Consider the following 13837-nt stretch of genomic DNA (forward strand, 5'->3'; position numbering starts at 1 on the left):
AGAGTGAGTAACTGATGACATTTTTTTTTAATTTTTGGGTGAACTAAGCCTTTAAGGAAGATCCATTATGTCATGTAGCCTATATACATACACACATTTTCAGCATCCTTACATTCTTTACCTAAATGATTGACACATGTTTTATTATGACCGCCGCTAGCGTAGCTAGCGAAAGCGGTCATATAGGGATTGTCAAAGTTTTTTTTTTTTTTTTTTTTTGTCACCTTACTGAATTTTTCGTCAACGATACCAGGGACACCGAAGCACCGGGGAACATGAAATTTGGTGGGCATGTAGCCCCACTAGACTTCTAAGGAAAAATTTCGTTTGGTCCCCGGGGACCACTCCCCCCCCGCGCTGGGCCCCCCCAAACCCCAAAAAATTCAGTTTTTCCTAAATAACTACCTGAACCGTGGCACCGAGGATGAAGAAATTTTTATGGTATGTTGGTCTACTAGACTTTTACGGAAAAATTTCGTTTGGTCCCCGGGGGCCACTTCCCCCCCCGCGCTGGGGCCCCCTTAAATTTTTCGTCAACGATACCAGGGACACCGAAACACCGGGGAACATGAAATTTGGTGGGCATGTAGCCCCACTAGACTTCTAAGGAAAAATTTCGTTTGGTCCCCGGGGGCCACTCCCCCCCCGCGCTGGGCCCCCCCAAACCCCAAAAAATGCAGTTTTTCCTAAATAACTACCTGAACCGTGGCACCGAGGATGAAGACATTTTTATGGTATGTTGGTCTACTAGACTTTTACGGAAAAATTTCGTTTGGTCCGCGGGGACCACTCCCCCCCCGCGCTGGGCCCCCCCAAACCCCAAAAAATTCAGTTTTTCCTAAATAACTACCTGAACCGTGGCACCGAGGATGAAGAAATTTTTATGGTATGTTGGTCTACTAGACTTTTACGGAAAAATTTCGTTTGGTCCCCGGGGGCCACTTCCCCCCCCGCGCTGGGGCCCCCTTAAATTTTTCGTCAACGATACCAGGGACACCGAAACACCGGGGAACATGAAATTTGGTGGGCATGTAGCCCCACTAGACTTCTAAGGAAAAATTTCGTTTGGTCCCCGGGGGCCACTCCCCCCCCGCGCTGGGCCCCCCCAAACCCCCAAAAATGCAGTTTTTCCTAAATAACTACCTGAACCGTGGCACCGAGGATGAAGACATTTTTATGGTATGTTGGTCTACTAGACTTTTACGGAAAAATTTCGTTTGGTCCGCGGGGGCCACTTCCCCCCCCGCGCTGGGGCCCCCGTAAATTTTTCGTCAACAATACCAGGGACACCGAAACACCGGGGAACATGAAATTTGGTGGGCATGTAGCCCCACTAGACTTCTAAGGAAAAATTTCGTTTGGTCCCCGGGGGCCACTCCCCCCCCGCGCTGGGCCCCCTCAAACCCCCAAAAATGCAGTTTTTCCTAAATAACTACCTGAACCGTGGCACCGAGGATGAAGAAATGTTTGTGTTATGTTGGTCTACTAGACTTTTACGGAAAAATTTCATTTGGTCCCCGGGGGCCACTTCCCCCCCCCCCCCCGCGCTGGGGCCCCCGTAAATTTTTCGTCAACCATACCAGGGACACCGAAACACCGGGGAACATGAAATTTGGTGGGCATGTAGCCCCACTAGACTTCTAAGGAAAAATTTCGTTTGGTCCCCGCGGGCCACTCCCCCCCCGCGCTGGGCCCCCCCAAACCCAAAAAAATTCAGTTTTTCCTAAATAACTACCTGAACCGTGGCACCGAGGATGAAGACATTTTTATGGTATGTTGGTATTCTAGACTTTTACGGAAAAATTCCGTTTGGTCCCCGGAGGCCACTTCCCCCCCCGCGCTGGGGCCCCCGTAAATTTTTCGTCAACGATACCAGGGACACCGAAGCACCGGGGAACATGAAATTTGGTGGGCATGTAGCCCCACTAGACTTCTACGGAAAAATTTCGTTTGGTCCCCGGGGGCCACTCCCCCCCCGCGCTGGGCCCCCCCAAAACCAAAAAAATTCAGTTTTTCCTAAATAACTACCTGAACCGTGGCACCGAGGATGAAGAAATTTTTATGGTATGTTGGTCTACTAGACTTTTACGGAAAAATTTCGTTTGGTCCCCGGGGGCCACTTCCCCCCCCGCGCTGGGGCCCCTGTAAATTTTTCGTCAACGATACCAGGGACACCGAAGCACCGGGGAACATGAAATTTGGTGGGCATGTAGCCCCACTACGCTTCTACGGAAAAATTTCGTTTGGTCCCCGGGGGCCACTCCCCCCCCCGCGCTGGGCCCCCCCAAACCCCAAAAAATGCAGTTTTTCCTAAATAACTACCTGAACCGTGGCACCGAGGATGAAGACATTTTTATGGTATGTTGGTCTACTAGACTTTTACGGAAAAATTTCGTTTGGTCCCCGGGGGCCACTTCCCCCCCCTGCGCTGGGGCCCCCGTAAATTTTTCGTCAACGATACCAGGGACACCGAAACACCGGGGAACATGAAATTTGGTGGGCATGTAGCCCCACTAGACTTCTACGGAAAAATTTCGTTTGGTCCCCGGGGGCCACTGCCCCCCCCCCCCCCCCCCCGCACTGGGCCCCCCCAAACGGTATGTTTGGGGGGTATGTTGCTCTTAAGGGCCCACATCAACCTAGCCCATAATCACTCATTTGTGATTTGCGCCGCTCCCATAAAAAATGAAAATGCAATATTATTCTGCTTTAATCGCCCCTATCTTCAGTGGAGATGTTCAGAACTGCACCATATTTCATGTGTATGATTAACTTGACATCCTCTGGGGGTATCCTCTGCTAAGTTTTGTAGAATTTCATCCATGGGGGGGTATAAAATAAATTCATTTATGTGCACATTTAGTGACTGTACACTCATCGGCCTGTAGATGGTGCTGTTGAGCGAAGGGTTGCTGGTTTAGGATGATACTGTCACACACACACATGCAGGAATACAAACAAACGCAAGCATGCACACACACTGACATCCACACGCACAGACACACACCCATACACACACATACAAATCCACATGCACAGACACACACACACAAACACACACGCGCACACATGTACGCACACATACATACACGCACAGACACACACACACACACACACACACACACACACACACACACAGACACACACATACACAAACACACACACATACACACACACACACACACACACACAGACAGACATGCACATACTATTACTTTTTTTAGGTATATACATAAACACGCAATACAGCCAAATTACTCCACGTCATTTATTTTTGTGGAAAGCCAGTGCAGGCCTGAGCGGCGGTCATATTTTGTACCGCGATGCGGTACATCTAGTTATGTGTGTCTCTGTAGGAATTCTTGAAAGACAAATCTCAGCGTGAGGAGGCTCTCAAGAAATACAAGGAAAAGAAAATAGCAACATATCAGCTGTTGAAGAGAAAAACCAAGAAGGGTCAGCCCAACCTCAACCTGCAGATGGAGCTATTGCTGCAAAAGATTCAAGCGCAGCGCAAATAACTCACATCAGACTTAAAAACTGTTTCAACTTGTTTAAAGCATTTTAAAGTAAAAATGCACCATCACACAATAAAATGAGCAGTTTGGGTGAGTTTTTGTTTTAGTTTTTACATGTGTTTAACTGTGTCTTTACAGTAATATTTTTTTTTAAATAAAAGGTTAAATTATGCTCTAATTAAGTTAATTCAAGCTGACAGTACACAATAAATACTATTAATAAATACTATGTAAGTAAATTTATGGAAAAATGTGATACCTATAATAATGTAATGAGTGGTAAATCTATTTTGATAAATGAAATCCAGCTGAACTGCCTAACTGTTTTTTTTTCAACTTCTTTAAAAGATTATAGTGTTTTGCATCATTTTCTCATTTCCTCTAACTGCTTTTTAATATATACATATATATATATATATATATATATATATATATATATATATATATATATATATATATATAATTATAATTTGTGACACACATAATGAATAAATGGTATCTTTTGTTTATTAGGCAAAATATTGATATCAAAATAAAAAATAATAGGCCAAATATTAAAATACAAGCAGCAAAATACTAATTTGTTGCAATACATGTAACCTGTTATACAAAAATATTTCAGATAACAAAAACATGAATCTTTAACAGCAGTTTAAGAAACCCCCATATCTCCAGGAACTGTAATATGATTTGATGAAGAGGCAGTGGGTGTGGTCAGTGAGTCATATGGCTCCTCCCTCTTTATTTGACTCCTCCACATCATCATAGTCTGTTTTTAAAATCAAAAGCAAACTGATAATTTTCATTGTAATATTTACATCAAGATGTAGTTTAAATGAGAAACATAACAAATCAAAATTAAATATGCTATAGAAATGTAACAATAACCTACCCAACAGGTTCCTCTCATCTTCATTGCTGTTCTTCACATCATCATACTCCTCCTGATCTCCCTCTGATTCACATGTGAAATAAAAACCTCACATTGTAGTTTGTAAATCAGCTTGTGTCATTAATGATGTCATTGATCTCTTTCACCTCATGACTGTCTGAGATTATTAGATTTACTCCTGATAAAGTCGTGATGATTCATTAATGGTAGAAATGTTCAATATTAGTGGGTGAAGGGTGATAATGAAATGCAGTTCTGTGTGACTCACCTGTTACTTCTCGAAAGATCTGTTCATTAATGATGACATCATCATAATGCTCTGGTGTGTCCACTACACATGAACATATAGACAGAACAAACATTGCATTATATCTTACAATGTAGTGGGATTAATACATAATATCATAAATCACTATAAAAGGACTATGTTAAATACGTCACCAATAACAATAAAGAGTAAACACCATTTCTGATAGAGTTCTGTCCACTTGTCATTACATCATCATAGCTCTCAGGTGTGTATTCTGTAAATTTAACATGAGACAATATATTATGTGTATGTATTTCTATAAATACATACAGATTTGAATAGCTATATTTTAAATATATCTTCCTATTATAGAATAACCGAACGACACCTGTCTCACGATCTGGTTTCAGTCCATCAGTGATGACATCATCATAGTATCCCGGTGTGATTTCCTTCATCGTCTCTTCTGCATCAAAACATGTATAATTTTGGCATTTTTTTATATTTTGGGAAACAAAATAAATGTAAAATATACTGTTGCAGGTTTTGGGTAATGAATGTTAGCTGTGTCCCAATTCAGAGTCTGTGTCCTCCGGTCGTCACATTTGAAGGCTGTATACCTCATCAAGGATGTCTTATTTAAGAGAAGTAACCGTAATACAAATTGACTGTTATTCCTCATGAGGAGTAAAATACTGAAATTTCTTTCTTACTTTGCAATCTAACGGGTATTTTTGTTATACGAGACCACCTCAATGACGTATGCAGTCTTCAGATGCGACCTCGGGAGGACACAGCCTCTGATTGGGACACAGCGGGATCACTGACCTTTCAGGACACTGCCATTGGTGACATCATCATAATATGCAGTCTTGAACTCTTTTTCTAATAAGATAAAAGTTTTAGTATTGTGACCAGTTGAAATAGTGATAAAATGTGTAAATATATATATATTTTTTACATTTGTAAAACAAATGATTGATTTGGATCTACTTCAGCTCTAACCTGAGATAAACTCATCAGCATCTTCATACCCAGAATGCAGTTCTTCAGAGACGATACTTCCTGTTAAAGGACATCAGAACAGTCAGAAACATATTCATCATTACAAACAGATTGACTCCTCAGTTCTCCTTTGGATCATGAAGCATTGTGTTACTTAAAACACAACACAAATATTAATTACTTACATTTTAAAAGCATTAGAGGCAGAAATACCATGTTTTTTGTTTTAGGCCTATTAGAAAAACACACATGTATCCTCACATGAACCCATTCCTCACTGCCTTCCAGAAACACACACACACACACACACACACACACACACACACACACACACACACACACACACACACACACACACACACACCTGCACCTAGACTTAGAAAAATATGAACCCCTCCTTATTACCCTCTAAATAGACACAGGAAGAGACACTCACTGACACTCACACACACACACACACACACACACACACACACACACACACACACACACACACACACACACACACACACACACACACACACACACACACATAAACATGCACCTGCAGCTCTGTGGTTTTCTGTGAGGAATTCTCTGGTTTAAAGCCGGAGGTTTAACAGGACTAATAATAGATGAACATCAAGTGTCTGACAGACTCTCTTAATAATCATATTAAATAAGATTCACGGCTCATGTCTCACCTCTCTGAGTGAAGTGATTGTGTCTGTGATGAATCTCCTCATAAACGGCCTCAGTCGTCGTCCTGTGTCTCCTCTTAGAGAGAGCTGTGAGTGTAGACAGACAAACCTGCCGTCAGTTCACAACACATGACTGATCACACACTGAATAACACACAATATGACAGTCTCTGGATCTCTCCTACCTCTCCTCATCACTCTGTTCTGCTGAATCAGTATAAGCAGTGGCACTAAGAGCAGTAAGAGCAAAACTCCCAGTACAACCTCAAGCACAGAGAGAGACACTGGAGGAGTTTGTGGAGGAGTGACTGGTGTTGAGCGCACTGTCTGAGAAACTGGAGGAGAACAAAACAGACACAGACAAAATTGTGCAAATACACACAAATAGTAGCAGCATGATTTTCCTCCACTAAAATGTTAAAGTTTCAAAATATCACTGAACAGAATATTAGACATCATAAATAATATTTAACCAAACATGATCATGTCAGACTATCTTAAATCAGTTAAATATCATCTTACCTGAGCAGGTGATATTGGCCACTTCATCTCTATTGCAGTCATTCTGTCCCCAGGGTGAAGATGGACACTGCCATAGAGTGGAATCATGACGTCGACATTTTAAATAATCAAGCCAATTATGAGACTTCAGTCCCTCTGAAGAACTGGGTTCACTTCCATATCTTCCACAGTTCAGCTCTTGACAGATCAGACTCGCCGTGTCTCTGTCCATCTTGTTGTAACACACATTTCCCCAGGATCCATTGTAGAAAACCTCCACATTCCCTTCACAGCCCTCAGTTAACCTGATCTCTTTAAACTCTAGAAAGGCAAGGAAGAAAATCAATGTCAACTCTCATGTGAGTCTGTTCATTTGGGATGCAAACCATTAAAGAATTTGATGAAGAAGTCAATTGACGGTTATTTTAGTGGTTTTAAGGTAAAAATATTTGGAAAAATGAAATGCAAATCCATTCCCAAAGGAAAAAAATATTTTAATAATAAATATATTTAAAACATTTAAAACAATTCATGCAATGGTGTTCACACAGACTTTGTAGTAACTTTTCAGTCTTTTGGGACGATAAAATGTAATACTCAACCTTTTTAAACAATCAAAAATGTGAAAAAAAGTATTATATGTATTCATATTTATAAAATGATACTGACCTAATGCACAATTTAGCTACATATTGTTGTAAGAGCATCCAGTCAGTAACTATATTTCAGTCTCAAAGTTTGCTCTAAACTGTATGTTTTTGATTCACTGAACAAAATTGACCCATTAAAGTCATTCATTCAGCAACTGGATTACATTAGTCGCGCTATGCATGCTGTGCTGTAGATTCAGTAATGCTGTGTTGCGGTACCAATAAGTATAAGAACTTTAGAAAACTAGTATTTTAGAATTCCATCCACATCAAAAGTGAAAGAACCTTTAATTGGTTCTAATATTTTCTAAATATTATCTGATAAGAACCTATTCTCAGTTCCCAACACTGCTGTTAATATGTGCATAATGCAAGAAGACTGGATATTATCAGTCACATAGTTATTGAAATTTTATTATATGAATTATTCTTTACTGTTTACCTGAGCACACGACTCTTACATCCTCCTTGTGTTGACAGTCATGTTTCCCCCAGCCTGGAGAAGAGCAGTTCCACAGGGACGTCTCATTCCCCTCACACTCCACCTCATCCAGCCATATGGGTCCAGAACCAGGACCAAACCAGGCTGGTACCTGCTGGTTACTGAGGGCCACTCCACACTGCAGCTGTCTGCACACCACATGGGCATCTTTAATATCCCAGGAGTCATCACACACTGTCCCCCATGAGCCGCTGTGAAAAACCTCCAGCCTCCCTGCACAGTCTCCCCCAGAACCCACCAGCCTGATGGACCCGCGACCTGATATTCAGAGAGAGAAAAACACATTATTGATCACTAACAACTAAAGAATCTGCCCAGATGTTGTTGTTCTCACTAAGGCAGGTGATTGACAGCTGTTGTGTGGAGCTGCAGTTGAGAGTTTGTGGAGAGCTGCAGTTCCCCAGATGAGCTTCAGTCCCAGAGCACTGGAAGCCCGTCACACACTCATGACTGTGTTCAGGACTGGATGAAGAGGAGCCGGAGAAGTTCAGCACAGAGCCACAGCCCAGCTGTCTGCAGACCACAGAGGATTCAGTGAGACTCCAGGAGTCCAGCAGAACTCTCCTCCAGACCTGATGGATGGAAACTTCCAGCTCCCCCTCACACTGTCTCTCTCCAGACAACCGCACCAGACCGTCATGAACAGCCAGAGAGGAATCTGGAAAGAAGGTCTCATTTTTTACTAAAATATTGCAAGTTTGTGAATATACTTTACATCAATAATACATAATATAAAAAAATCTGAAATAAATGACAAGAATATTTTCTTTCAGTTTGAAATGACACTACACATGTTGTGAAATGACACGTGTATGGTGAGATGAAATACTAAATGTATTATTTTTGTAATCTTTCAGCAGCACACTATCAGTGAATCCTCCAGTAATATGGACTCACTAGAACAGACGACTCCAACATCTCGTCTATGAGAACATTCAGCTCGACTCCATGAAGAGACGGAACATTCTGAGAGTTTTGTTTCATTCCCGTCACAATCAAACACATCAGCCCAGATTTCACCACTTCCCTCTCCAAACCAGTCTGATCCCACAACAGACACAGCAATCCCACAATTCAGCTGTCTACAGAGGACACTGGCAGCTCTCATATCCCAGCATGCATCACACACTGAGCCCCACTGACTGAAGTACTGACGCTCAACTCGACCAGAACAGACGTCAGGACCATTGACCAATCTGAGGTCAGTGTAACCTGGACAAAGAACACAGAGTTTACTGAAACTGATCAAACCAAGAATAATCAAATAATTAGATGTAGTATTTAATAAGATTCCTCTATACAGTGGAGAGGCTGAACATTGATATTTTACCAGAACATATCAGTCCCACGTTGTGTTCATGGGTGCAGTTTATATTATGTGAGGTTGATGATGGACAGTGTTGAATGTGTGATTCATCTCCTCTGCACTGAATCTCTTGTGTCCACATCTGAGCGTCTCCTTTGCCAAAAGCATCTTCTCCCAGCACCTGTACAGGAGCCCCACAGTCCAGCTCTCTACACACAACCTCTGCATCCTGCTGGTCAAAGGCAGCGTCACACACTGTGCTCCATCGTCCCCCAATATACATCTCCACTCTTCCAGAACACAGGTGAGAACCAGAAACAAGACCAAACCTTCCGTAGTTTTTGGTTTCTGATTACATTTACACAACAGAGAAGACCATCTGTCACTATGATTATGACATGGACATAAAACAACACCAGATTTTTTTTAATGGATTAAAACTAATGAGAAGTTCAGACCATGAAATGCTTAATAATAATTCATTGTCTATAATTTGCTTTGAAAATAAATTACACACAATTATTTTAAATTGTAAATAAGATTTATCAATACTTATCAATGAAAGTCTGATCAGTGATGTATTAACAGAGTGATGTATGGAGCCGCTCACCTGAGCATCTGACTCCAGCATCTTCATGATGACGACAGTAATGAACACCCCATCCTCTTGACCCACAGTTCTTCAGTGTTGACTCTGATCCACTACAGCGCACACCATCCATCCAGATTTCACCTGATCCTTGTCCAAAATGAGCATCACTCAGAGCCTCTAGAGCCTCTCCACATCCTATCTCTCTACACACCACTCCAGCATCAGTCATATCCCAGTTATCATCACACACTGTTCCCCACTGACCATCATGATGAACCTCCACTCTACCAGCACAGGGACTGTTACCACCAACTAACCTCACAGTGTCGAAATCTGTACATGAAAGAGAGAAAGGGATCGAATCATGCAAAGTCAAGAAACATAAATTGTAAAAAGTTGGTAAATAGAAATATATATATATATAAATATATTGAACTGGACAACTAAAGCTGGGCATGAGTGTATAACAAATTGGATTCCTGTAAAAGCTCAAATAATTTATAAAATGTAATTGATAATTAATGATCTAGTGTCAAGATCTTAGTTTCTAGATATTACAAAGGCTTCTATTCAGTTTCTAGTGGTCTAATGCCATCATAAACAAACTACTTATTTAAAAATGTTACATTTCTTTAAAATCTATTTTGTACTTACCAGATGTGGTTATAGTGACTATAGAGGAGAGTAAAACGAGTGTCAGAAATCCCTCCATCTTCTTCTGCTCGTCACACTGTTTGTTTGACTCTTTTTCTCCTCTGCTCCCTCAAACACACTGAAGAAACTGGCTCCTGTCAGTCCCCTAAAGAGAGAGAGACTCTCACAGCTGCCAATGACACTCACTGTTCCCTTATTAGACACAACAGAGGAAATCATCAAACACAATCACTGACAAATCACACAGCAGCATTTTTATTTTCTCCATATATATCAATAAAGTGTGAGCGCTGATGAGCGGGACTCCTCCTCCAGTGTGAAGAGACACTTCACTGAGGACAGACTCGTGTCAGTCATATGTCAGCGTGGAGAGAAAGTCTCTCTAAACTTAAAGGAGATTGATAGAGAAACACTGCAGGTTATATTCAGCATCAAAGCCTGTCTCTACACACACAACATACAAGACTGACTGATCGCTTACTGAAGCTTTATTTCACACACAAAAATAGTTTTGTTGTAAATAAATGTTTTATTAAGTTTATTTTTGTGCATAATATTAAGTGTAGTTTACTATGTTCTAACCAAGAGCACAATAAACTGTGTGTTAATGATATATAAAATGAACTGGACTGGTTTGTGTACAACAAACAGAGGCTATTCAAATAATATTTGTAAATAAATATTGGTTTCTGTTCAGAAGTTATTCATTTGACATCATATTATGCATTTGTAGCTGTTATGTGTGTTTAGTGTGTTTGATACTGTAATGCTTGATTCATCCTCCAGATGGAGACAAATAACTTGTTATTGTGAAGAGGAGCAGAGAGGAGTCTTGACCTTGTGGACAAATCGACAGACATTTGGACAGAAATTGATCATTACTCTTTTTACAGCTACTAATCTTTTTATTATTAAACATAGAGCTTATTTTACTGCACATGTATTTGAGTGATATTTGTATTTTCTTTATACTATTATAATAATCATTAACATATAATAATCATTATAAAGCTAATTATATATATATATATATATATATATATATATATACTAAGGTTTATATATACATATATATATATATATATATATATATATATATATATATATATATATATATATATATATATATATATATATACTAAGGTTTATATATATATATAAACCTTAGTTGACTTCCTTTTGAAGTGTTTTACCTTCCCCAAGATCAGTGGTTCTTAACCAGGGGGTCAGGGCCCACTATAGGGGGAAGGAAGGGAGCTTCTAAGGAAGCCCCCTATATATAATTATAATTCCATGGGTCCGCAAGATGACTTCAAATATTACAATTAACATTTTATTATTATTTACAATATAATTGATATTAATAATATTATTAACGTGAATTATTTTTATTAAATGCTTGTTTTTATTTTACATTAGCTATTATTGCAATAGTAATATATTTATAGATTTTTTTTATTTAAAGTTCAAACAATAATAAAATAAATTATTATTATTCCTGTTGTAGTTGTTATTGCATAGTCATATTGAATGAGGGAAAAAATGGGAGGTTTCCTTTGTCCTTAGCTGATCACATGCCTGAATTATAATCCATTTTCCACACGTTCATCTATATATGATCTTAAATAAGTTGAAGTGCAGTGAATTGTTAAATACTGGGTTGTTCTGTTTAATAGTGATGTTCTGAACTGGTAAGAGGTTCAGTCACAGTCCTGTTGAATCATCTTTTTTGCCAATTGAGCAAAGTACATCATTTCTCACATGCCTCTGAAAGATTGTCCAATAATATCACTTTGAATTACAAAGAATATGGCAAATAGAAAGAAAAAGCACACAGATAAAGTTAATAAGAAACAACATGAAAGCAAATGATATTTTCTTTCAGTTTAAATGTAGAAAATCAGCTAAATGTATTGATCTGGTACATTTCAAAACTAAGTGTAACATAAAATATTGATGGATTGCAACTAAAACTTAATAATATGCAGCAATTAAACTCTCTCAAATAATCATCTGTTGTTAAAAAAAAAAAATGTATGTTTATAACACATTGACATAACACATTGAGCTCATTAATGTTTTAAATTCATTAGAATATTTAGTTATGAAAATTAAACGGGACCTATTCAGTGAGAGATAAAGCAGGACACAATAACTAACAGGTCTGTCACATCTTAACATTCCTCACATTATTATACTTCCTCTGATACAAATGTGTCAATCATTATTTTCATAAACAAAACTCACACTGCGCTTTAAAGTACACTATTATATATAATATATAAATTATAATGTAATAATGATTAATTGCAAAAGTTATTTTATATAACACTAATTTGAAAAGAAAAATACTTTATCAGGCTACATCCCCAAAAAAAAAATATATATATATATTTAAACGCTCACCTGCTTTATTACTGGAGAACTGTCGTATGATGACGACATCATCATAGGTTTCTGATATGTCATTTGCAACAAAATATTACAAAATAAAATGCATCTATTTATGTAAATGTTGGATTTTGACAATTAAACATATTTAATGAAATCACATCAAATACACATGCATTTTCAAATAATATTAATAATTACAGAAATAAATCTATAGCACGATGTGTTGGGATTTTAATGTGTCATTATAATAATCAGGCGTGATTCCGCAGATTTTGATAATTAAATAAATAAATAATATATGCAACATCATGTATGCAAAAATAAAATGCAGAGACATACATTATATTTGAGTCCTCTAACCTGACAGAAACTTATCAGCATCTTCATACCCAGAATGCTGTTCTTCAGAAAGGACACTTCCTGTTGTGGAGGGACGGCAGAACCATAGAAACATGTTCACAAAACAGACTAAATGTATCAAGTCTGAGAGGAACATGATCTAAATCACACACAGCAACATCACTGACCAGCTTCAGGACAACATTCACAACAAAAAGACAGAAACAATTTCACAGAAAATTCTGTCATCATAATCTAATCCTCAGGTTGTTGTCGTTCTATAGACATTTCATCTTTGAAACACAAATTAAGATATTTTTTGTGAAATTATCTTTGCAATGTTTGTGTCCCTCTATTGAAAGTCCAAGTCAACAAAATGTAAAAGATCCAAAAATGTTAAGAAGGAATCATAAAATTAATCCATATGATTTGAGAAAGTATTTTAAAGAGATTTAATTTAGCTTAAAATTTTTTATCTAAACACACACACAGGTTTAAAGGTTTACAAGAGGTCGCCAAGCTCACTTTCGTTTGATGTTTATTTAAAAAAAATG

At 38.7% G+C, this 13837-nt stretch overlaps 2 protein-coding genes across 4 annotated transcripts in view; both read right to left on the reverse strand.

Moving 5' to 3' along the window:
• Positions 1-11131, reverse strand: part of LOC309496475 (scavenger receptor cysteine-rich type 1 protein M130-like) — a 43607-nt gene extending 32476 nt beyond the window's left edge. The window contains exons 1-3 of the mRNA XM_082166464.1: positions 10551-11131; positions 9915-10229; positions 9329-9652 (exon numbers count right to left, since the gene is read on the reverse strand). Coding sequence (XP_082022590.1) covers positions 9329-9652; positions 9915-10229; positions 10551-10608 — 697 coding nt within the window. The 5' untranslated portion in view covers positions 10609-11131. The remainder of the gene's footprint in view (positions 1-9328; positions 9653-9914; positions 10230-10550) is intronic.
• On the reverse strand, positions 4003-8251 carry LOC309496281 (uncharacterized protein). Of its 3 annotated transcripts, XM_082166277.1 has the most exons (10): positions 6868-8251; positions 6531-6680; positions 6349-6432; positions 5666-5725; positions 5489-5545; positions 5049-5126; positions 4875-4934; positions 4679-4741; positions 4411-4473; positions 4003-4287 (listed from the first exon to the last, which is right to left on the reverse strand). In XM_082166277.1, the coding sequence occupies exons 1-10, from the start codon at positions 7076-7078 to the stop codon at positions 4241-4243; spliced, it is 873 nt and encodes a 290-aa protein (XP_082022403.1). In that variant the 5' UTR covers positions 7079-8251; the 3' UTR covers positions 4003-4240. The 3 variants fall into 3 exon arrangements, with proteins under 3 accessions (XP_082022403.1, XP_082022402.1, XP_082022401.1); XM_082166276.1 differs by having other exon boundaries at positions 4003-4473; positions 6531-6668; XM_082166275.1 differs by having other exon boundaries at positions 4003-4473.
• Positions 11132-13837: the final 2706 nt, after the last annotated feature.

This window comes from Leuciscus leuciscus (genome assembly GCF_965113295.1).
Source record: "Leuciscus leuciscus genome assembly, chromosome: 4".
In the NCBI taxonomy this organism is placed as follows: domain Eukaryota; kingdom Metazoa; phylum Chordata; class Actinopteri; order Cypriniformes; family Leuciscidae; genus Leuciscus; species Leuciscus leuciscus.

What these genes read in the sequence shown, in the direction of transcription:
- LOC309496281 (XM_082166275.1), bottom strand. Translation starts at nt 7,078, where the DNA reads ATGGACAGAGACACGGCGAGTCTGATCTGTCAAGAGCTGAACTGTGGA. An exon ending in TGCTGATGAGTTTATCTCAG is followed by an intron (nt 5,546 to 5,665) that starts GTTAGAGCTGAA and finishes TTATCTTATTAG; the next exon opens with AAAAAGAGTTCAAGACTGCA. An exon ending in GATCTTTCGAGAAGTAACAG is followed by an intron (nt 4,474 to 4,678) that starts GTGAGTCACACA and finishes CATGTGAATCAG; the next exon opens with AGGGAGATCAGGAGGAGTAT.